Source organism: Pelmatolapia mariae, linkage group LG3_W, assembly GCF_036321145.2.
Source record: "Pelmatolapia mariae isolate MD_Pm_ZW linkage group LG3_W, Pm_UMD_F_2, whole genome shotgun sequence".
NCBI classification, from domain to species: Eukaryota; Metazoa; Chordata; class Actinopteri; order Cichliformes; family Cichlidae; genus Pelmatolapia; species Pelmatolapia mariae.
The window spans coordinates 34,052,411-34,077,656 of record NC_086229.1 but is presented as its reverse complement, the minus strand read 5'-3'; the positions used below and the strand labels follow the sequence as shown (position 1 = coordinate 34,077,656).

Below are 25,246 nucleotides of genomic sequence, written 5' to 3'. Positions count from 1 at the left end.
GTCTTGTAATGCTCGCAGTGATCTCCCTGAGTTAGCCAATATGAATGTTTCACCTGTGGAGTTAGCTGAACCTAAGACTGTTATTCCACACCAGACTCACCTACATACTGCTACCAGCGTTGTAGTCCCACAGAACTGTTTTACTCGGCCTGTACATTCTGTGGTTTCCCAGTCTGAGCTCAGCCACACACCACCACCACCATCAGCTCCAGATGCAACAGTGCATGCTGTGGAGCACAAACCATCCGAGACTGAGTGTTCCCTAGGTGATGCTCCTTCAAGTGACTGTTTCATGTTCCAGCCTTTTTTGTCGTTAGACATTTCTGATATTTCTCAGCCAACTTCTCAACCAGCCACTGCTCTCTCAGCTCCTCAAAGAGTTACTGTGAATGAGGCCTGTGTTGCTAAGCAAGCCAATTTACCATGTACTCCTAGCGTTCTGCCTGAGCCAGGTGACACAGAGACTATTAGCCATTCCTCTGCTATGAACAGTTTAATCTTTAGACCAGCTCTTGTATCTGTGACTCCCAGTGTTCCTCCATCGATTTCTCAGGCTGTGGTTTTTTCTGTACCAGAACTTGACAGTGCTAACTCGGACGCTACCTGTGTAACCTCACCTTCTCCCGTGCCTGCTAAGCCTGACTCTGTTTCTGTTTTTCCTTGTGGACTCATTGTAACTGTGCATTCAATGCCTGCTAAGGTTAAGGGCCGTAAGGTTTTGTCTGCTACACATAAAATGCCAAAAGAATTTGGTTTGAGCACTGCAGAGCTGGTTGCACAGGTTAACTTTTCTGTTCCCCGGTCGTGTCAGTTTAACTCTGTGCGCCATGCTTTTCGGCCAAGTTTCATGGACTCTGTGTGTACTACGTCTCAGGCTACATCCTGTACAACTATGTGTAGTGTTATCTCACATCCAGGTTACCCAAACACTGCTTGTGTAAATTCTCCAGTACCTGTGAATGTTCCTGAACTCACTCTTCCTAAGACTGCTAACTATAAGATGGACAGCTTAAGAACAGCAGAGTTGCTGAAATCAGCCTGCCATAAGTGTCTGATTGCTAGTGCAGTGTTCAGCACCATTAACCTCATTTACCCAGTGACTGTAACTGTTCCTGTGCGTCGCTCTCCACCTCCAGTTCCTGTACCCAGGGCAGCTCGGGCCCAGCTTTCCCTTGCACCTGTATCAGTTCCTCGGGTGAGGGTGGCTGAGGTCCAGCTGGTCCCTGCTTCTGTCTCCAGCCTGGCAGAGGCTCCGTTCATCCCGGCACCCGTACCTGCTCCTCGGGTGGGGTTGATGGACACCCAGCCATTGCCAGCACCTGTTCCGGTTCCCCGGGTGAGGTCAGCTGTGACCCTGCCAACTCCTGCACCTGTCTCAGTTTCTCGGGTGGGAGCAGCAGAGGTCCAGCTATCCCCTGCACCTACACCGGCCCCCAGGGTAAAGGCAGCCAGAGCCCAGCTCGTCCCTGCACCCGTCTCTGTTCCTCGGGTGGGGATGACTGGTGTTCGGCCAGGCCCAGTACCCGTTCCTGTTCCCCGGAGGAGAGCAGCCAAGAGTCTGATACCTGCTCAGTCATCCGCTCTGTTACCACCTCAGTTTCACGCACCATTACCTGTTCAGTTATCAGCTCAGTCATTATCCGCTCTGTCATTAACTCTGTCACCAGCTCAGTTAGTAGCTCTGCAACCCGTTCAGTTACTGCCATCCTCTGCTAGAAGCTCTTGTGAGCCCACTCAGCCAGCTGAGGACTGCGTGGTGCTGACACTTCTTGGACAGACTGTTTGCCCCGCACAGCCCCAGCCGTTGCATCCCAAGCCGACTGTGTGCCCTGTGCAGCTACAGTTAGCGTCCACTGAGCCAGAGGTCTCCGCACCTGCTGGCTCTGCATCTGTTCTCGCTGGGGGTTCAGGAGGACCCCTCCAGCACTTCCTCGTCTCCGCTGGCGGCTCAGGTCAGCCCGGCCAGCACTTCCTCGTCTCCGCTGGCGGCTCAGGTCAGCCCGGCCAGCACTTCCTCGTCTCCGCTGGCGGCTCAGGTCAGCCCGGCCAGCACCTCTTCGTCTCCGCTGGGGGTTCTGGAGAACCTCTCCAGCCGCTCTTCGTCTCCGCTGGGGGTTCTGGAGAACCTCTCCAGCCGCTCTTCGTCTCCGCTGGGGGTTCTGGAGAACCTCTCCAGCCGCTCTTCGTCTCCGCTGGGGGTTCTGGAGAACCTCTCCAGCCGCTCTTCGTCTCCGCTGGGGGTTCTGGAGAACCTCTCCAGCCGCTCTTCGTCTCCGCTGGGGGTTCAGGAGAACCTCTCCAGCCGCTCTTCGTCTCCGGTGGAGGGTCCAATTCGCCGTCGCCTGGTCCAGCCTCTGCATCCGCCTCTGCATCGGCTTCGCCGTCGCCTGGTCCAGCCTCTGCATCCGCCTCTGCATCGGCTTCGCCGTCGCCTGGTCCAGCCTCTGCATCCGCCTCTGCATCGGCTTCGCCGTCGCCTGGTCCAGCCTCTGCATCCGCCCCTGCATCGGCTCCGCCCACGCCTGGTCCAGCTCCGGCCTCTGCTTCTGCTACGCCTGGTCCAGCTCCGGCCTCTGCTTCTGCTACGCCTGGTCCAGCTCCGGCCTCTGCTCCTGCTTCTGCCAGGCCACCGCCTCGTCCACGTCCGGCTCAGCCTGCTAGACGTCGTCCAGGCCTGGTTTGGCGTCAGCGGCCACCTTCCAGGCCGCTGACTGGACTCCTTCGCCGGCGCGGCCAGCCTCCTGACCTCCTTCGTCGCCACCGCTGGCTCCGCGGTCGGCCCCCAAAACTGTGTCCTCTGCGTCGCCGCCGTTGCCCTCCGCACGGTTGGCCCCCAGAACTTTGTCCTCTGCGTCGCCGCCGTTGCCCTCCATACGGTCGGCCCCCGGAACTGTGTCCCCGTCGCCGCCGTTGCCGTCCGCACGGTCGGCCCCCGGAACTGTTTGACCATGACCTCCTGTGCCGTCGGCCTCCGGGCCGGCCCCCTAATCTAATGAACTATGGATTCCTGGACCGTCACCCTCCGGGTCGGCCTCCTGAGTGGTGCTTTTGAACTTTCTTTGCCTGGAGTCATGGTCGCCACCCTGAAATGATTATAGACTATTTCCTCTGCTCCAGTGCCTTTCCTGGACTTTTGGTTTGGACTATTTTGTGACTTCCAGGTTTTCTTATGGACATTTTGTTTTTGTGGCTTTGTTTTGGGCCCTCCGTCCTGGTCCCCCGCCTCCCGCCCTGGGTGGGTTGTTTTGGTTTTTCTTGTTTTTGGTTCTCGGGTTTCGGCTGTCAGGAGCCAGCCCTTGAGGGGGGGGTGATGTCATGATCCTGGGCCATGTTGGCCCAGCATTCTTAGTTTTTCGTGTGTTTTGGGATTTGTTCTTTATTTATGCCTCGGTTTCTAGGTTCTGTTAAGATGTTTCTTATTTGATTACCCCCTGTGTGCCCCTCTGTGTATCTGAGCCCTCGTTTCCTCTCTCCTTGTGTTTTTATTCCATGTTTCCCCAGCCCGTTATGTCTGTGCTCTCCCCGTGCTCTCTCTCCTCCTGTCTGAACCTCTGTGCACTTCCTGTTTTGCTTTGACAGTCCCTCGTCAGCATCCGTCATGTTGTGTTCACTCCTGCCCTGTCTCGTTATGGTTATCAGTGTCACCTGTGTTCCCCGTGTGCTCCCACTCCCCTCGTTAACCCTCTGTGTATTTAGGTCTGCGTCTCCCTCAGTTCTGTGTCGCGTTCTCCCTCATGGCTGTGTTTCCTTGTGTCTCTAGTTATCCATGTCCCAGTTTAGGTTTGTTATATTTTTTGTACTAGCCTGCAATAAAGCAGTGTTTTGAGTTCACTTTTTGTCTCGGTGAGTTTTGCGTTTGGGTCCTCTCCCTGCTCCCACACAGCCGGAACATGACATGGAGTGATTCTGTCGTTATGCTCCTCAGCTGCCTCTTCTTCTCTCATTCTCTCCCCCTCTCTCTCCTGTTGCTACTTCAATCGTGAAACTGATCAATGATCAGCTGATCGGCTTTTCTCTCTTGTTTGTTTATCGCCCACTTTGCGCAAGAAAGAGGAAACCAGCGGATGTCGTGCTGAACAACAGCAGCACATTTAAGTTTGAAAAGCTGTTGTTAGAATTTATTTAATATTAATTTCTAGAATCAGCTGATTTTTGCTGGAGCCACAGCTGTAAAGGCGAGGTAGGACATTAACAGGGAAAGGGGGGAACAAAGAAATACTTTCTTATTCTCATTTAAAATGTCTGGCTGTTATTAAATAATTATCTGAAGCTTACAACCAAAGTTTTTATCTGACGAAAAATGTATAGAGATCATACATATACCAACAAGACAGTTTGCATCACTTGCGACACTTCAAAAGCTTCAGGAGCTGTCTGCTCAGCACAGCATCAGCACCATGGAAATACACGGATATATCCGTACGGAATTCACAATGCGTTTTTGGGACTTTCAGGTGTATGGACCAATGATTTATTTTCTGATCAAACCAGATATCTTTAATTTGGATCTAGATTTGTCTCGCATTAACTGGCTGAGTTAATGCCAGTTAATGCAATATGGAAGCAGCTGGAATCCAGCTGTGCATGTTCATGGAGCTTGCATTTTCACCTGCTGGACATCACTACCTGACAAGTTTAACTGTCTTCAGAACATTGCAGAGGCCTTGTTGACAGGTAGCCTCTGAATGCTGGACACTCGGAGACCCGTGTCTCTGAGTGGGAGACCAGAGATCACATCTCTGGTCTCCCACTCACCCTATCATTATTGTGAGGAGACCATAAATGGCATTTGTATTTTCTGTTGTACAGTTTATTTTCTGTTATGTTGTTGTAGCGTGTTTGGAGGCTACAGTTAGTGTCTAGTTGGTGTGTAGTTAGTCTGTAGTTTAGTGGTTTTTTTGTTTTCAGTTCTACTAGTGAACGTCACAGTTGCTGCCTTAAAGCCACAAAAGGCAGATTGCAGTGTAAACACTGTCTCACATGTCTGTGAAGGTTCTCAGTCATCCAGGTCATTGTAGTCTAAGGAGCTTGGAAAGAAAAGCGTCTGGACTTCTTTGAGTTGCTTGAAGACGTTTCACCTCTCATCCGAGAAGCTTCTTCAGTTCTAAGGGTCAAATGGTGGAGAGTCCCAGATTTAAACCTAGTGGGAGTTTTTGAAATATGTAGTGGTGAGGCAGAGGTCTAACAGTGTGCAAATCTGATCGGGTGTGAAGTTGGTCCTGTCTTCCAAGGAGCTGTCTTCTTGTAGTCGTTTTCTGACAGTCTCCACTGCCTCCGTGGTGGGTATGCAAGTGAAGAGGGAGACTACATCAAACCTGAGATGCAACCTGAGATGCAGACAAAGCAAGCCTGCGCCTTGGATCCACTGTCAGGGGACACAGAGCGGACTTGATCCTACAGAGAGCACAAAATCAGCTTCTAAGTGAAAGGATAAGACAGGTCCATTTCACTATAGATGCCCTCCAGAGCAAGATTAGCCAGACGCTGCAGGAACTGGAAACCCTTCTACCCTCTCCTATTCTAGAAGAGGTTTACAAGTTTGTGGACAACGCTCAGCGAGCACAACACTCCAAAGGAAAAGAAAGACAACGCAAGAAATTTCACACCTTACTTTCGAAAACCCTCACCCCTCAGTCTGAATCTACACAACTCAGCGAAGAACACACACCTGAGGACAGTCAGGAAAAATGGGTGAAGAACTTTTCAGACCGGAATCTCACTGAACCTGAAAAGAACGTATTAGCCAAAGGACTCAATTTTGCCATTTCTCCGCAACAGTTGCCCATAGTGGACCTCATCACAGCCACAGAAACTGCCATACGGATTAACAAATTATCCCAGACAGAAGCAGAACAGATCAGGATGAAAGTCTCAGCCACCCTCTTCAGTGCCAAAGTCCCTCCGTCTAACCTCACATTACAAGAAAAGAAGGCCGTCGCTTCCCTGACTAAAGACCACAACATCACTATATTACCAGCAGATAAGGGAAGGTGCACCGTGGTCCTGAACACAACGGATTACCACACAAAGATCACTACTCTCATCAGTGACAACAATACCTACGAAGCCTTAAAGCGAGACCCCACAAGCAACTACAAAAAGAAAGTTATAGCTTGCCTTCAAGACCTTGAAAGGGACAAAGTCATTGACCGCCTCACATATCACCGCTTTTACCTAGGGGATGCCATACCCTGCATTTACGGACTTCCTAAGATCCACAAGGAAGGTGCCCCACTCAGACCCATTGTCAGTAGCATAAACTCAGCCACCTACAACATCGCGAAACACCTTGCAACCGTCCTAGCACCTCTTGTGGGGAACACCCCACATCACATCAAGAACTCCACCGACTTCACTGATAAGGTCCAGAAACTTACCCTGGACCCAGATGAAACCATGGTGTCCTTTGATGTAGTCTCCCTCTTCACTTGCATACCCACCACGGAGGCAGTGGAGACTGTCAGAAAACGACTACAAGAAGACAGCTCCTTGGAAGACAGGACCAACTTCACACCCGATCAGATGAGGGTTTCTACAGACAGAAACATAGCTGCGCCATGGGCTCCCCCGTGTCACCTATTGTAGCCAACCTTTACATGGAGGAAGTGGAAAGAAAGGCTCTTGGCTCTTTTAAAGGGAGAGTACCCAGCCACTGGTACAGATATGTAGACGACACCTGGGTCAAAATCAAAAGACAAGAAGTGGAATCCTTCACTGCGCACATTAACGCCGTGGACAAAAACATCAAGTTCACCAGGGAAGACACAAAGGACAACTGCTTGCCTTTCCTGGACTGCGCCGTGCACATTGAAGAGAATGGCAACCTCAACATTGAAGTTGAGGTTGCCATTCTTATTTTGAAGTTGAGTACCTCCTCTTTGACTCCCATCACCCTCTGGAACATAAACTTGGAGTAATCAGGACCCTACACCACCGAGCAGAACATGTTCCCTCTAAGGCTGAAGGGAAAAAGAAGGAACACACACATGTAAAGGAAGCACTTAAAACATGCGGTTATCCTAATTGGGCATTTATAAAGTCAGCAAAGATGCACAAAAAAGAAAATCAGATACCAGCGAGGGAGGATAAGAAGGACAAACGCAACAACATTGTCATCCCTTATGTAGCCGGTGTATCAGAGAAACTCAGGAGAGTTTTCTCCAAACACAACATCCCAGTGTACTTCAGACCCAGCAACACACTCAGACAGAAACTGGTTCACCCTAAAGACATAACTCCTAAACACAGACTCAGCAGTTCATCTGCATCTAAAGGTCAAAGGTCACTCTTTCGAGGATGCCGATGTTCACATTTTGGACAGAGAGGACAGATGGTTTGAAAGAGGAGTGAAAGAAACCCTTTTACGTCCACTGTGAGCGACCATCTTTGAACAGAGGCGGGGGTTTACGACACCAACTGTCTGCCATCTATAATCCAGTTTTGAGATCCCTTCCCAGACGCCTTAACGCCCACTCACACCCTGGGCCATCTGACCTCAGGAAATCACATGATAGGGTGGGGCCAGGTTTCACAATGAGCTCACCCGAAACTGTGGCTGATTAGGACACACACCCGCTTTCACACCTTGGCTCATGTGATTAGGTAGAGGATCATCAGGGGGTCCTTTGTCCCCCTTTGGGGGGGAAACTCCCACTAGGTTTAAATCTGGGACTCTCCACCATTTGACCCTTAGAATTGAAGAAGCTTCTCGGATGAGAGGTGAAACGTCTTCAAGCAACTTAAAGAAGTCCAGACGCTTTTCTTTCCAAGCTCCTTAGACTGTCTCACATGGAAAACAGGAGTGATCCACCTCCTGCTGTCAGACCTTCAGGTTTATCCCTGTGCTGTTCTCCTCTGTCTTATAGTGACACAAACTATTTTGTGCACTGGCACAAATCATTTGTGTGGCTTCTTATTGGATGCAAACACCTGATTATTCTGTAAATGGTTTGAAACGGTTGCATTTTTAGGGAAATAGTTACAGTTTTTGTTTGCAAAACATGTGAATTATTTTTTAAATGTACATGTACATGTTGGTTAAACATGTTTGTGGTTTTTCCAGTTTTTTCCGCTCTGATATTTTCTCCAATGACTGGAGATGTGGTGTTGATGAATGTGTCAGAAGTAATCCAAACATATAACCCTGTGCAGTCTGGAGAAATGGCATCATCCAGTCAGTCCTGTTTCCATCAATCACTGTCTGGTTGGCCTCAGTCATGAAGCATGACGGGGTCAGACAGAAAGGTCTTTAGAGAGGCTCATCTGTGCTGTCTTTCCTCCATCCAGGACCTGTAAAGGTCCAGAATGAGGGACAAACACATCTCTACAGACCTTTCACATCATGGAGATAAACTGTTCACATTTCTTCCTTCAGGCAGACGATACAGAGTGTTGTTAACAAAAAAAACAGACACCACAGACAATTCATTCCCCCGGGCTTTCACTTTGATGAACACTGTGAATGTTCATGTGTATGAGAGCCATGTAATGTCCATGTGTGCATGCTGACTGCTCTGACCCCTCCTCCTTTCAGGGTGGAGCCTGCTGGAGTCCGATGGTTGAGACCAGGTCTGAGGAAGTGTAAGTGTGTTTTTAATGGGATTCATGAAAACAAAGCAGCACACATTCAACCATCTTCATCATGTCAGGAGTCATCATCAAAGTGTCAATCAATGACCAGATGATGGATCAATAACTGCAGCTGGATTGTGTTTGTTCTCTCCATCAGATTCCTGTCAACTCACAATCGACACAAACACAGTGAACACAAAGCTCCAACTGTCTGACAACAACAGGAAGGTGACACGTGTGGAGGAGGTTCAGTCATATCCTGATCATCCAGACAGATTTGATCTTCATCATCAGCTGCTGTGTAGAAATGGTCTGACTGGTCGCTGTTACTGGGAGGTCGAGTGGAGAGGAAACGTTTGTATATCAGTGAGTTACAGAAGAATCAGAAGGAAAGGAGGGAGTAATGACTGCGTGTTTGGATGGAATGATCAGTCTTGGAGTCTGAGGTGCTCCGATAATGGGCCTCTTTACGTCAGACACAACAAGACAGAAACATCCATCTCCTCCTCCTCCTCTGTCTCTAACAGAGTAGCAGTGTATGTGGACTGTCCTGCTGGCACTCTGTCCTTCTACAGAGTCTCCTCTGATACTCTGATCCACCTCCACACCTTCAACACCACATTCACTGAACCTCTTTGTCCTGGATTTACAGTCTATTCTGCTTCCTCACTGTGTCTGTGCTGAGTTGAGTGTAAAGAGTGTCTCCTGTTAGAGAAACACTCTGACTGTTGAACAGTTCAGTCTGTACATGTCTGTCTCTTTCACTCACAAACACGTTTTCACATTCATGGATTCAATCAGTTGATGTTTGAAACTCTTCTAAATGATTCCTTGTAAACTTCTTCCTCTTCAGTCCTTTAAAGATGGAAGCTCCCATTATTCCAGGATCCACATGTTGTTTTTCTGTCTTTTTCCACTCAAAGCTTCACAGTGAATCTCAGTATGTTGTGTTTCTCTGAAGCTCAGTTCACAACCAGCTCCTCTACATTTTCAACAAGTATGAGCTCATTAAAATGAATCCAAATGTTTGATTTGTCTTTCTTAATGGGATGTTTCCATCATGGCTTAATAATGCTTTTAAAACTGATCAAATCACAGAAACATAGACTTCCATATCAATCAGATCAATACGTACAGCTCTGATGTCACTAACATCTCCTTGAACTCTTCATTAATGGTGATCTTTTGGCCTTTTCTGGTGAGAAGGTGAACTGCATGATATCAATTTAATGAGCACAGGTGACATGAAGAGTTTTTAAATCTGCTTTTTCTAATTATTCAGGGTCCTGCTCCAGGAAACAGCTTCAACAAAGACTGGCTTTCAAAATAAGACCTCAGTCTGAGTTTTTAAAAAAGCTCTTATTTTGGAGGGAGCAGACATTTAATATTCATGTTATCAGTCGATCAGTGAGTGTTATTAACAGTTATCAGCCCATAACTGTGGCTCAGATTGGCCCTCCTCCACCTGCTAGCAGTCTCAGTAGGTCGTTATCACCAATCGGTGAGCTGGATCACTGTGTCGCTGTTGGAGGGGCGGCGATGAATTCAGATCCAGTACAGACAGACTCCAGTTCACTTCACAATGAGACGGGCGCATGGCAGCTAACTACTGAAAAATGTCTATTTAATCAGTTTGAATGTGATTTCCTGAACAGAAACAGATCTCATAATGAAAAGACTTCTGAACGTTACTCTTTTGCCATGAGCATCATCTGTATGATGGAAGCTTGGAAATAGTTTTTTGCTAGTATATTACTTTAGCTGACGCTAACTTCAAAGCACGCGATGAGTGTTAATAACGTTAGTATAACCCAACCCGTGCAGGGGCCTCCCTACACCCCGGACTCTGCGTTGTGTAATCTTGTGTTGGATTGGGGTGCACAGTAGAGAGACCAGTCGGACACAGGCGTTCAATTTGTGGCTCGGACCGCGCCGTTTATTCAGATGCTGGGGCAAACACCACTCCAACTCTGCTGCTGGCCCTTTGCAAATCACAGTAAACACTGAACGTGATCATCAACAAATAGTGAAAACCAACAATAAATATGTAAAAAAAAAAACACATTACACAAAAAATAATCATGTAGTCTAGGCATCTTTACACAACTCTTCAGTCTCAGGAATGAGTATGACACAAAACTAACATAACAGGATTACCAGCAAACTGTTGCTGAAAAGCTAATGCTTAATCTTGTATTAATTTGCCCGAATGAGTGCTCTGCTAACTAGCGGAAATGTAACCCGAAATCGCGGCAGAGATTACAGAATGAAACATGCACACAAACTCCTCGTACTCTCATCAAACTGTACATGAACATCTCAATAAACACAATATATACTTAGCAAATCGCCATTTTACACAGTGGAACACTTGTTTTTAAACAAAACCATTGCAGTACACCACGGACAGTGCTTACCTTTGCAAATCACAGTAAACACTGAACCAAGATGGCGCCCGCGCGAACGAGAAATCTGAACTACGGTGTCCTGCCGAGGACAAATGGTCAAAATTGCTAAAATCTACAATGTATATGCAGCTCAACAGCGACACCTTGTGACTTATTCCAGTCACTGCCTTACATCAGTAATGTTCAGTTACACTTTACTAGGTCACATCTGTGACACACGTCACTTAAATAAAGAAGGAAATATTGGCTCTGTTTTATCTGCTGGGCCCAAAAGTGACTCCCCGTATTTAAACTGCTATGAATAACTTGTTGGTCTATAATATGTGAAACATGTGTCAAATGTATCCATCATGAAAGATATCAGGTCATCTTGAGCCACAAAAACATTCCTATCATGAGGTAGAAGCTGGAATCAGTTTGTTGCAGACGTTTATATATCCCATATTTATCCAGTTAAAGTCACATTGAAATTCAAAAATGTCTTTTCAAGAGTCGTCTGTCCAAGAGGAGCAGAAACAAATATAACAACAGTTATTTAAGCTGTTTTAAAGGCCACAAAGGAGCAGATTGGTTATAATGCAGCTGCTTCACAGGAATAAAGATGAAAAGAAGCCACTGGTTCAGCTCCAGTTGTTATAGATCCAATGATGTTGTTTTGTTTTGTTTTTCTGTCTTTCAGAACTGGATTGAAACTATCAAAGGTCTAAAAACAGCCTCAACCCTCCCAAAGACAAACTTTACACACGTCATCTTTCAGCTACAATCTTTGTTGCAGGGATCTTCTGCCAAACAAGGCTGAGAGAAGATTTCTTACAGCTGTCATGTTGATGCTGTTTCAATCTTTGGGCAAACACACTCATATATTAGGGCTGATATCAGGGCTGCACAAGTTCTTTGTGATCATGAATAATAGAAGTGTGCCTGTTGAAGATCATGTTTGCTACATGATTATATGTCCTGTTATTGTTCTGTATGTCTGTTGGGGCGAACGTGGCTCAGGGGGTTGGGAAGCGCACCTGTAACTGGAAGATCGCCGGTTCGATCCCCGGCCTCTCTATCCTGGTCGTTGTGTCCTCGGGCAAGACACTTTACCCTACCGCCTACTGGTGTTGGCCAGAGGGGCCGATGGCGCGATATGGCAGCCTCCCTTCTGTCAGTCTGCCCCAGGGCAGCTGTGGCTACAACCGTAGCTGCCTCCACCAGTGTATGAATGAATAATGGCATTGTAAAGCGCTTTGGGTGCCTTGAAAAGCGCTATATAAATCCAATCCATTATTATTATTGTATTATATTCTTTTGGTGAGCCGCTGGGTTGTGTCTAATAATCATCTCAGCATTTTACAATAGAATAGCTCTTTATTAGCTCTTCATTTATTGTTATTGGACATGAAACAAGGAAGCTGTGTTTCTCATTGGATGTTAGTTTCATGTTCATCAGGATCATTTTCTAAAGAGCTGATATTTAGACCATTTACTGCACTGGCTGCACATTCTGTCTACATTTCTCTGTATGTGCTGTGTTTGTCTTTCATATTTCTCCAGATTGACACAAACAGTGAACAGCAGTAGATCTACTCTTCATCTGTTTTAGGCCCAGTGAAAGATCTGAAGCAGAAATGGTGTCATTAGGAGAAGAAGAACGGCGAGGAGGCAGCAGCTCTTAAAGATGAAACACAGCAACTTAGCCCTGAGCTCAGAGAGCTTCACATGAAAAAGCTCCTCAAGCAGATCATGTCAGAGGTTTGTCATCAACAGGAGGAACTGTTCATATCATAGAATGAAGGATGCTTTTCAGCTGGATGAAGAAGGTTATTTAATGGCAAACGTTCACATTGAAGTCAAATTGTTGTGGTGTTGAACAGATGATAAGTCCCGAATTCTTTATTTGAGGTAGAGAACACATCACCAAACATCCAGATAGGTTCAGTCAAGACAATGATTTTATTAAACACATGCATGGGACGATGTACACTGTGGCAACATCAGTGTTGGGGAGTAATGGAATACATGTACGGTTGCCGTGGTTACAGGGTGACACTCTCTCTCTCTGCGACTGTGTGTTTCCTGGGTGAGTGAGCGCCTTTTTGTTGTTGTTGTTCTAAGCTAATAGGCAGAATGCTACAGGCATAGCTCTAAAGAATGTAGCCTCATGGGCAGTGTAGTCCGTCCTGCAGGGAGAATGGACTGCCATACACGTTATGTGTCTGTGAGTGCAAGGAGGGAGAAAAAAGAGGGTTGAAAAGTACAAGTTGTCATCGAGCAAAAACGGGAGCTGGAAGCATGTAAATATAATAATAACCACTGCAGCCAAGGTCCGTTTAGTTCGGAGTTCAGTTCAGAGCACCGGACCTTCGGTAACAGTAATAAATCACACATCAGTAGTACATTCACATAGTTGTAAAAAGCATGATAATATATTAAGTAATCCAAAGTATTCAGAATACGTTACTCTCATTGAGTAACGCAATGGAATACGTTACAGAATACATTTGGGGTATGTATTCTGTAATCTGTAATGGAATACATTTTAAAAGGAACCTTCCCAACACTGGGCAACATCAGCATAGATCTCTGCTAGAAAGCACACTTCGAATTGCTTTTGTATGTCAGGGTTTGCCCCTTTTTGCGTCAAGTAGACGAAATAACATGTATCAGTTACAGTTAGTGACAGTTAGATATATCCCTTTATTGACAACCTTTCGACATACTCAGAGTTATTTCAACCATCTTACACTCCAGGTGTTTCCTGTTGATCTGTTCTCTTCATGCTTATCTCTGGAACATCATGAGCACATACTCTTGCTGTGCAGGCACATATGCCTTTCACCTTAAAACTCATATAACTCTTGTCTGTGTGTAAGCGTGTTTGCATTGACCTTTCTGCACTCTGTGTCACCTTTCACAATATGTCATCTGGACAGTTGCGCCAGATGATGTTTGTAACCCTCTTCATGAGCACATTTGCAAATATGAAAATGATCATGACAACTTTATTTAATAAAAATTTTCAGAAAAAGACACTACTTAAATCTTAATAAAAATGATATAGTTCCCACACACTCCTCACTCAGTCACCACAGGCCGGGCTCACCACATCCAGGGGAGGAAATCCAGGGCAGTCACATAATCCAGGAAGACCCAGAGTGCTGATGAGGTCATTGCAGCAGGTGATCACATGACTTAAGTCACACAAATGTTACACATCATTTCCATTAAAGCTGCAAACATAGTGGAAAGTGTGAGCACAGCTGTTAGAAAGGCCAAAGGCCAGAACTGTGAGTGCACTTTAAACTGCTCAGTAAGACTGGACAGACCTGCTGGACCAATAAAGTTTAGCCTTTCTTGAAAGTAGGAAGGAAAGACGATAGCAAAACGGCGGCTGTGCCACTTCAGATTTAGTATCTGTCTGTAAAGCACATGGTGGAGAACCTCAAGTTCAGAGCAGATGAATACTTTCCTCACCTGTGTGCAGTTGGGTATGGAGAGTTGAAAAATAAATGGAATGTGCAGAAGATTAGAGATTAGAGATAGATTAGATAAAACTTTATTAATCTCTCGGGTGGGTTAATCCGAGGGTCAATATCAGCCATAATACATTGAAGTTCAGCATTAAAGGTCACTAACAACAACAATATATTCTTATTGGTGCAACCTGCCAGCAACGTAACTATCACCTGAGGGCTTTCTCTCTCCCAGCGGCCCCAGATGCTTGTTGCTTTAAAAGAAACAAGTCCACCCCAAATAAGTACCAGCCCAATAGTGTTTTAGATCAGGCAATAATTGGTAGCACTACAATCATGCTTTATGAAACTTAATCACAGCAAATCCACACGGAGCACCTCTGCGAGACCTAATCTGCCTAAGGTAAGAGCCCAGCTCAGGGATTGCACATTGCCCAAATAAGGAGTGAAAAGTATTCAGTTGTGTGGTGATGAGTAATAAACGAGGAGGACCTGAACGCATCCAGGCATTTTCTGGGGCCAAGGCCCGCTGGCCAACGATGCCCTGCTAGCCTACCCGTTTCCGTCAGAAGAGATTGCGTTGACCACCGACACATCGGATGAGGCGGTGGGCGCAGTGTTAGAACAGCAGGTCTCCGGTGTCTGACAATCGCTTGCCTTTGACATTTGCACACTGATTGGAGCCATCTCTTGGGAGATCGACGGGGCTCATCCAAGAGGCGCAGGAGACCAAACCAGATCCTGGGACTGGCCCGCCCGGTCGCCTCTTCGTTCCTTCAGCCGTCCGCTCTCGGGTTCTCCAGTGGGCTCACACCGCCTGTTTTTCATGCCATCCTGGGGTCCTCCACACCTTATCGTTCCTCCGATGCTACTTCTGGTGGCCCGGCTAGGGACGCCAAGGAGTATGTGTCAGCCTGTTTGACCTGCGCCCAGAACAAACTTTCAAACCACCGTCCACCAGGTATTCTGCAGCCTCTCCCTACACCAGCCCGACCATGGTCCCACGTTTCTTTGGACTTTGTCACGGGTCTGCCGCCCTCTGCAGGTAATACCACTATACTTACCATTATTGATCGTTTCTCCAAAGCTGCACACTTCGTCGCCCTCCCAAAGCTCCCTTCTGCCTTGGAGACGGCCTGGCTCCTCACCTCCCATGTGTTCCGACTTCACGGGATCCCCGAGGACATCGTCTCGGATAGGGGGCCACAATTCACATCCCGAGTTTGGAGGGAATTCTGCACCGCACTGGGAGCCAAGGTCAGTCTTTCTTCCGGTTTCCATCTGCAGAGTAATGAGCAATCAGAACGGGCCAACCAGGCGCTGGAAGCTGCCCTCCGCTGTGTCGCTTCATACAACCGATCAACCTGGAGTGAACAGCTTCCATGGATTTAATACGGCCACAACAGCCACACATCCACCGCCACGGGCAAATCTCCTTTCGAAGCATCCCTGGGCTATCAACCACCTTTCCTCCCGGCCATTGAAGGTGAGCACTCCGTTCCCTCAGTACAGGCTGACCTCCGCAGGTGCCGTCGTGCCTGGCGTGCGACTCAGGCTGCCCTACTCCATACTAAGGAGCGGAACAAGGCCCTCGCTGACCGTCACCGGACACCAGCTCCTGAGTACGCCATCTGACAACAGGTATGGCTGTCTACCCGTTTTGTGCTGCTACGGACTAAGTCGAAGAAGCTGTCTCCTCAGTTTATTGGCCCTTTTCCCATCGACGCTATTGTGAACCCTGTGTTGAGGCTGGAACACAGATCCTCTCGTCGCTGGATGATTGTACTACAGACGTTAGTGTTTCTCATGCGCTTAGTGATTTGAGATTCGTGATTAGTGTGTGACTTCCCTTCTTTTCTGCTTCAGACTTTCCTCCCCGGACCTGTGACCCTAAAGTCAGCTTGTGTCTTGATTATGTGCCAATACAGTGTATTCTTGATACTGGACACAGTGAAACTGGGAGTGGATTGGAAGCATACAATCCGTCTCACATAAGCATACAGTAAGTCAATTGTTGTGTTGCTCTGTGTGGAACAGTTCACAAACTGGTGAAAGCAGCCAGAGTAGAATCCGGTGGGACATGATTAAAGTCTCAAGATACAATAATGAAAGCCTCAGGGTGTTGTGCCTGCACTCTTGCTGTAACTGTGTGTATTTTCTCACAGGCAGCTGTTGCATTGGCCTTCAGAGAGATGTAAACACACACACAGCTTACATGACTGAACTCTTGAGGTGTCCAGGGTTACAATATCTGTTGTTAATGTAGACAATGAGTCCCCCACCTCTGCTTTTTCCGCTGGTCTGTGTGTCCCTATCGGCTCTCATAGATGTGAATTCACATAGGTCTACGTTAGCCTGCAGCATTAGCTTGGTTAGCCATGTCTCTGTGAAGATAAACAAACTGCACTCATGGGGGGGGGAACACCACAGAGCAGACAGTTCATCAATCTTACCCTTAACAAGTTCACATTGCCCATTATCACTGTCAGGATTGATGGTTTGAATTGCCTCCAGTGATACTCTTTTTCTCACTCCATCCTCTGTAGCTCCTCTTTAGCTCAGCTGTGATGTTGTGTCTCATGCCGTTCTGTCTTTGTGTTTACTGCCAGCAGCTCTGCTCTTGACTAGTTGAAGGAGCTGCTTCCAGAAGTTTTAAAAAGTGTGTTATCCATGCTATATCTAGGACGTAGAAAGTAAAGTAACTAAAGGAAGGTGGAAAAAAAGTTTGAAAGACTAGTGTAAAACAGTTAAAAGTTAAGAAACAAGTACGATGTTGCAGAGCTACGTGAGAAGGCTGCTGTCTCTCCAGTGCCATCTTGGTCTTATCATGGCCTACAACATGTGCATATTCAGGCCGGATGTAGTTAGCTGAAAAGCCAACAGACGTCAGTGCTGGACCCAGAAGCCATGCCATGTAACAGCAGTTGCAGTTCCCTTTGAGGCCTTCCCCAAACCGCAACTCAATTCATGTTTAAGCCATTCATATTTATCTAATAAAAAAACTAAAATGAGGAAATGGGCCCAGCTAGTAAAAAAAAAGGGAATATTTAGGGTCAATTTACTGACGTCTGCAGCAGCACAAAGACTTCCTTAGATGGTAAAAAGCTGCTGGATTTACTGACAAGTCAGTTTGTGACTGGAAGCTGTGAACAGAAGGATTGTTGTGGCCTTATGTGTTTGTAAGAGTTTCACTTTCAGGAGGAGAAGAGTCACATGAATCACACAAACATAAACTACAAGGTCTGTGACAGACAATTTACTGAAAATTGCATGAAATCTGATCCTGTGGGGTGATTGTGGCTCAGGAGTTGGCAGGTCGTCTTGTAATCGGAAGGTTGCTGGTTCCAGCCCTGGCTCCGACAGTCTCGGTCATTGTGTCCTTGCCCAAGGACACTGGTGGTGGTCAGAGGGCCCGGTGGCGCCAGTGTCTGGCAGCCTCGCCTCTGTCTGAGTGACTGAATGTAGTGTAAAGCGCTTTGGGGTCTATAGGGACTATGAAGTAAAGCGCTATACAAATACAGGCCATTTACCTGAAGAAATCCAGTCTTCTTCCTGCTGTGATAGAAAGAGGAATACAAGCACTGACTGTGAGCTCATGTCTCATGTCAGCACCAACACACACATTTACAGTGTGTTGAGTGTGTGTCGAGAGAAGAAACCTCACTTCCTGCTGCTAGTGTTTCACTTACCTGCAATTTTTAAGTTGGAATGTTTTCTCCATTTTACTCAGTGTGACAGATTTGATCATTAGTTTGACTTTCATGGCTTAAAGACTGCTGAGTGTCCCTTCTCTTCAACATATAAACTCAGACACAGCTCAGCTGAAACAATTCAAATAACAGTGAATTCTTTAATATCCAGTTAGACAAGTTTGAATTCAAAGCATCAGCATACACCACAAACAGCTCATTTTATAAGCTACACTCAATAACAGGACACTGATGCTTCTAGAAACCATCATTAGTGCCTAAGGAGCTTGGAAAGAAAAGCGTCTGGACTTCTTTAAGTTGTTTGAATACGTTTCACCTCTCATCCGAGAAGCTTCTTCAGTTCTAAGGTCAAATGGTGGAGAGTCCCAGATTTAAACCCAGTGGGTGTTTCCCCCCAAAGAGGGACAAAGGACCCCCTGATGATCCTCTACCTAATCACATGAGCCAAGGTGTGAAAGCGGGTGTGGGTTTTGTTCCTTATGAATGTTTCACTTCTCTTTCCTGAATGTGGTGTCAGATGACCATCTCCGTGCGAAGGTAAGTAAAGGATGGCATGGGGTGGGAAGTGTCTGTAATATTTACCTGGCAAACATCAGCTGTGTGCAGCTTAGTTCCAGCACAAATCTGCCGCTCCATAGTTCACGGTAACGGACTCACAGCTGGACACACGAGGTCAACCTCTTCTGTCTTTTAGTTTGTGTGAGTATTTGTATCTAGAATTTGAGAAGCAGCAGGTAAGCACCTTTTGTCTCAGTTGTTTGAGGCAGGTTGTTCTTTAAAAGTTGGACCTGCTTCTGTAACTTAAATCACTACAAATTTCTCCATTTCCTCTCTGCTCTTTTTAAGTTCTTCTCCTTTATTTGTATATTTCACATTTTCTAAACTTTCACAGCTGCACCTCAACCAAGTATCAAACAATATTACTTTTATTTTAATGTGCTGGACTTGATGTTAAATCAGTGAAAGTTTTTTTTTATGTTTTGTTTTTTTGTGAATTATTTAAACCTAAAGTGGTCTAAACACAAGTACATTTCATTTACAAGTCTGCAGAAAAAAAACAGAAAAACCCCACCTAATTGTAATTGTATGAGACATTGTTTGTTTCAAGCCTTTTTTAACATTATTTTTCAGATTTGGATTCATATAAAATTTAGTAGAATTTATTAATTTTTTTGTGCTGTTAGCACGTTAAAACATGCTAATCCACATTCACAAGTTAATGGAGATAAATCCATGTAAGGGGTTACTCGACGTTAATGCAGCTTAAATGCATTAATGCCATCATCAAAAATAACGCGATTCACAGTTAACCCATCTGAAGTGCAGACTGACTCAAAATTCTTCAAATGTATCTGTCAACACATTCCACGCCATTTGCCCAAAGTTTGTCCATTTTGTGCTCCAGATGAGTGTGTTAAATATTTTAGTGTTCTTAATTATGATGACTGTGTTTAACACATTTAAGCCTCATTAATGCTGCATTAATGTATTAATGCTAACAACACTTTCTTTTTAAAGCCATTTATTTATTTATTTCTCCTCTGGAGAGAAGACATATTCATGGGGCTGAAAAACTGAGCCACTGACCATGGGTTGTAAGGCTGCTATCTGAATTATTATTAACCTCCTAGGAACTGCGGTTCACATATGTGGACATCGCATTTTGGGCTGTCTAGACCAAAATACTACATTTTGCTCTGCAAGGGCCTGATATCCACGTACGAGGACATTATACTGCCTCTGTTCTATTGAAATTTTAAACAAATATCCTCATATGTGGATCTCATTTTTCTCAGAAACAAAAATTAGGTGAAAAAAAAAATAAGCCTGGTAATTCTTTTTTTGTTTGTTTTTTTTACATTCATCAGGTGCCAATCAGCCCACATAAAGAGAAATTTAGAATACATACCATGGAAGAGTTCGGGTCTTAGGAGGTTAATGATAATTTGAATCATCTACACCATCAAAAAGAAAACAAAGAGAAAAGAGGTGTTCACAGATGGATTCATGTTTTCTCTGTCTGCAGTCTGTCACACTGGGTTGTACTAGAAAGGGCTGTACTTCTCTGGCCTCAGCTCTGAGCTCTGACCCCCACCATTTGAGAAAGCTGACCTGAGCTACAATCAAGGACACCCAAGAATGACTCTTCTGTTAGTTGTATGGATGGATCCACACTGGAGACTGGACATTCTCTGGTATGGAGAGAATGTTTGCTAGAGGAGAGCTGGAAGGAACAGCTGGAAACATTTAATGTGTCCTTCTCTCACTTGCTGTTGGTTTCATGAGGGTATGATATGAAAACTAACATGTGCAGGGACAAAAACAGTAGTCTTGCGGAAAAGTAAAAATAGATTTTAATATAGGGAATATTAAAGGAGGACATTTGCAGGATTATAAAAGAATGAAAAAAGACCTTTTCTTTACCATTTATTCACCATTTGAAAGGTTCCCTGTATGCTCTTCCTCCCTTTCAACCTAATGCCGATTAGATGAATTTTTATTTAGAGATAAATAGGACATATTTATCTCATCTTATCACAAACATGGGAAGCAGGGAAGACTATCATCTTTGCTTGATCAAAACATGAAAATTTTTTTTTATTAAATTGCAGATTAATTAATTTGCAATTTATTAAATTACTATTGCAAAACAACCACAGAAAATGATAAGTCAACCCTCGGCCAGGTGGGAAAAGAAGGCGCTGGTGTATCTGGCATGCTGTCTACCTCTGTGAATTGTTTTATTTTTTTTTTCCAATTCTGACAATTCTTGTTATCAAAATCAGCTCACAGCTGCCGTATTTATTTATAAGGAACCCCATTAGCTTCATAGTGGTTGCTGGTCTTCCTGGGGCCCAGGCCATCAAGTATAATCTAATAAGTAGTAGATGCAAAAATTGGAACCTCAGCCCTTGCTATTATAAATAGCAGTATTACTTCTAGTGGAGTTCCTGATGGTTTTAAACATGCTGGTATAATGGAGGTTTATCAGTCTGGTTTTAAATGTATACTTTCTACTGAAACAGCACTTTCACAGGTTTTTAATGACATCGTTTTATCAAATGATTCAGGAAGCTCTGTGATTCTTGTGCTTTTAGATCTTGCTGCAGTGTTTGATACTGTGGTACACTGTATTCGTATCTCCCATTTGGAACACTGGGTTGGCATTAAAGGTGCATCACTGGACTGGCTTCATTCCTATTAGACTAACAGAATGTTTGCTGTTAATACTGAAAAATACTTTGTCCACCTCACCCGCCCTTTCATGTGGGATTCCGCAGGGCTCAATCCTTGATCCTCTTTGTTTTTCTCTATACTTGTTCCCTTTTTGATCATTGATCTTTTTTGAGTTTTGACCACTATGAGTCCAGTCTTTCTCTTCCGCCAAAAGAATTCAAAAGAACTGAATTTAATACTCTGTTCTTTGAAAACATGAGATATCCTTCCACTGCTGTGCAGACTGCCCAATTTATCAGGCTCTCTCCACGCTTTAAGGAGGTTGAGGTGATACATCTTTTCTGCTCCTCCCCTGCCTGACCGCACCACATCATCGCCGACATCACCAGACTTTCACATACTTTACTACACACAGTTAAACAGATGGTGAGAACTGGTGATTGTATCACAGGAAGTGGCGGTCATTCAGCGTCAACTTTATTGCAGGCACAGTGTTGGGGAGGGTTCCACAGGTGATGAAGCCTTTTGTCAACCATGTCTTTGAGCTGTAGGTGACCCTGTAAGAGATGGAAAGGAATTGTGAATTATTTTCCTGGAAAAGAGCAGGGTATAATCAACAGCTGGGGAATACATTTGTTTATGTGTAGGAGAGCCATGTAATGTCAATGTGTGCATGCTGAAAGAGACTGTGTTGGTCTGACACCCCCCCCCCCCCCCCCCCCCTCTTCTTTTCAGGGTGGAGCCTGCTGGATGGTTAAGACCAGGTCTGAGGAAGTGTAAGTGTATTTTTAATGTGATTCATGAAAACAAAGCAGCACAAATTCAGATCTCTGATATCAGTAGTCATCATCAAAGTGTCAATCAATGAACAGATGATGGATCAATAACTGCAGCTGGATTGTTTTTGTTCTCTCGATCAGATTCCCGTCAACTCACAATCGACACAAACACAGTACACACAAAGCTCCAACTGTCTGACAACAACAGGAAGGTGACACGTGTGGAGGAGGTTCAATCATATCTTGATCATCCAGACAGATTTGACGAGGAACCTCAGCTGCTGTGTAGAAATGGTCTGACTGGTCGCTGTTACTGGGAGGTCGAGTGGAGAGGAGTTGTTTATGTATCAGTGAGTTACAGAAGCATCAGAAGGAAAGGAGACAATGATGAATGTGGGTTTGGATACAATGATCAGTCCTGGAGTCTGTACTGCTCTGATGATGGTCCTCGTCATGTCAGGCACAACACCACATTAACTCGTGTCTCCTCCTCCTACTCCTCTGTCTCTAACAGAGTAGCAGTGTATGTGGACTGTCCAGCCGGCACTCTGTCCTTTTACAGAGTCTTCTCTGACTCTCTGATCCACCTCCACACCTTCAAAACCACATTCACTCAAACTCTTTATCCTGGGTTTAGAGTCTGTTCTGGTTCCTCAGTGTCGCTGTGCTGAGTGTAAAGAGTGTCTCCTGTTAGAGAAACGCTCTGACTGTTGAACAGATAGTTCAGTCTGTACATGTCTGTCTCTTTCACTCACAAACACGTTTTCAGATTCATGGATTCAATCAGTTTATGTTTGAAACTCTTCTAAATGATTCCTTGTAAATTTCTTCCTCTTCAGTCCTTTAAAGATGGAAGCTCCCATTTTTCCAGGATCCACATGTTGTTTTTCTATCGTTTTCTACTCAAAGCTTCACACTCGACTGTCATAAACATGATTATGTTGTCTTTCTCTGAAGCTCAGATCACAACCAGCTCCTCTGTATTTTCAACAAGTCTGAGCTCAATAAAATGAATCCGAATGTTTGATTTTTCTTTCCTAATGGGATGTTTCCAAACTCTCCACATGCTCTTATTGCTTCACTCATTTTTTAAAATGTTTTTGCAATATAAGCTGAAATATTGGCTCAATATTGCTAATGCCAATATAACCACAAAAAGATTTTATTGAGATACAATAATGCCTGTTGATATATAATAAATACCAACTTCTGCAATAACTATTTTAAACTAGTTTTGTCTTTTTCAGGCACATTGTGAACAAGGATGCAGGTTAAAATGGTTATAATATTATAATATTATTATAATATTATTAGAAACATGTAAATATGTGTGTATAGCACTGCATATTATATGTATCACTTTAGTTTGTATGAAAGGTGAAAACTGTCATCTGTTTCAGCTGCTCAGTAATTCAGTGTGATGCACATTTAGACTCATTTCTGCAATCAAATGCATTGAGAAAACACTGCTGTGTCTGTTGTGATGAGTACGTTAGTTTGTGACCCGTGGTACGTACAGGGGCAGATCAAGAAGGGTGGCATGGGGTGGCAAGTGCCACCCTAAAATGATCCCTTGCCACCCCAAGTGCCACCCCAGTCTTGTATATGACAGTGTTGTTTATTAAAATAAAATCGCATTAACAGTTTGAGCGTAGTTACAGTCAGCAGTGAATATAAATGCTAAAACTGCATACATTGCACAGTGTTCCCCCCCTCCACCATTAACAAATGGTTCAGCCCATAGCGCGGACCAGCTTTTTTCTTGTTTTCAGTAGCAAGCGATGCTTATGATTGTGCCAGAGCACATTTTGAACAACACCATGGGAATTTTGGATTTTACACAGGTGGTTGGATGTTACACTCTGGTTATTAACCCTCTTTGGTCCACGGACACGCTGGACCTCCAAATCACACGACTGATGTAAGCTGACATAGCAACAAGCTGCAGCCACGCTGAGTCTCTATTTCAGCCCACACTCAAAGTTCAGACTTCAAAGTTTTTAAATTTTAATTACAGGCCAGTAAATCCATAGTTATGATAATATATATAAGCCACGCTTTTTTCTAAAAACTGTCGTCACGTTTTTGTGTGTGTGTGTTTTAAGTGTTTTGTAAGGACAGCGCGAAAACAGTAAAGAAAGTCGACCATTTTTAAAAAAATGTCAACATGTCGGATTTAGTTGTTTAGGAAGAGGAAAAAGTTTTGGGAGTGAGCGAGCGAGTGAGAGAGAGAGAGAGAGTTTTTAGATGTGGGAGATTTGTGACGTTTAGTGTGGAGTGAATACTTAGTGTGTTGTGTTGTCTTGTGTAGTTGTTCTGTTGTGTAGTCGTTTTGTTTTGTGTGTCAGTGAGGGCACTAATGAATGTCACAAAGGCACATTGCAGTGTAAACACTGTCACTAAGTAGAAAACCAGCGGAGTGATACACCTCCTGTTGTCAGGCCTGCAGGTTTCTCCCTGTGCTGTTCTCCTCTGTCTTTTGGTGGACAATCTTATTTTTTACTGGCACATATCATTTGTGGGGGATCTTATTGCGAAACCTGATTGTTCTCTCATTTTAGTTTTAGTAATATTTTTAAATGGTTGTACAAAATAAAAAAACACCAGGTGTATTGGCTGCATTTTTAGACAAATAGTTGTATATGTTTACAAAATGTACAATTTATATTTACTCAACATGTCTGTGGGGTTTTTTTACAGCAAAAAATACTGCTAAGATTTTAAGTTCTTTGTGTGATTTCAGATCAGTAGTAGTACTATTAATAGTAATAGTAGTACTAATGCAGTATGTTAGTGAAAAAAAACAACTAAATTCAGTTGAGCTGAAAAGATACCAAACAAGGCAAGGTGAAAAAAATAAAATGAAACAATTTGAGGGTGTTGTCACAAACGTAAACTCGAAAGGAGTCAAAAATGGGCAGTTGTATTTCAGACCTCAGTGGGTTAAGCCAACAAAAAAAGATTAGGTTCAAATTTTTGTTTATGACAGTGCAGATTTCTGACTAATTTAAGCTGTAACAATGTGATTGTTTTCTAACAAAAACTTAACTTAAGTCAGACTTGTGTTTGTAAATGAACCGCCCTGTTGTGTAGCTTTCTGGAGTTTATTGGGCTACATATTTATTTATTATATAGGCTAT

At 44.6% G+C, this 25,246-nt stretch overlaps 1 protein-coding gene and 1 pseudogene across 1 annotated transcript in view; both read left to right on the top strand.

The window, feature by feature from the left end:
- LOC134622235 (uncharacterized) overlaps nt 1–2,661 on the top strand; it is a 37,373-nt gene extending 34,712 nt beyond the window's left edge. The window contains exons 12-13 of the mRNA XM_065470150.1: nt 986–1,994; nt 2,261–2,661. Of these exons, the coding sequence (XP_065326222.1) occupies nt 986–1,994; nt 2,261–2,661 (1,410 nt within the window). The remainder of the gene's footprint in view (nt 1–985; nt 1,995–2,260) is intronic.
- Nucleotides 2,662–5,285: 2,624 nt separating this feature from the next.
- The window catches only part of LOC135932642 (uncharacterized), a 310,350-nt pseudogene continuing 290,389 nt past the window's right edge, over nt 5,286–25,246 (top strand).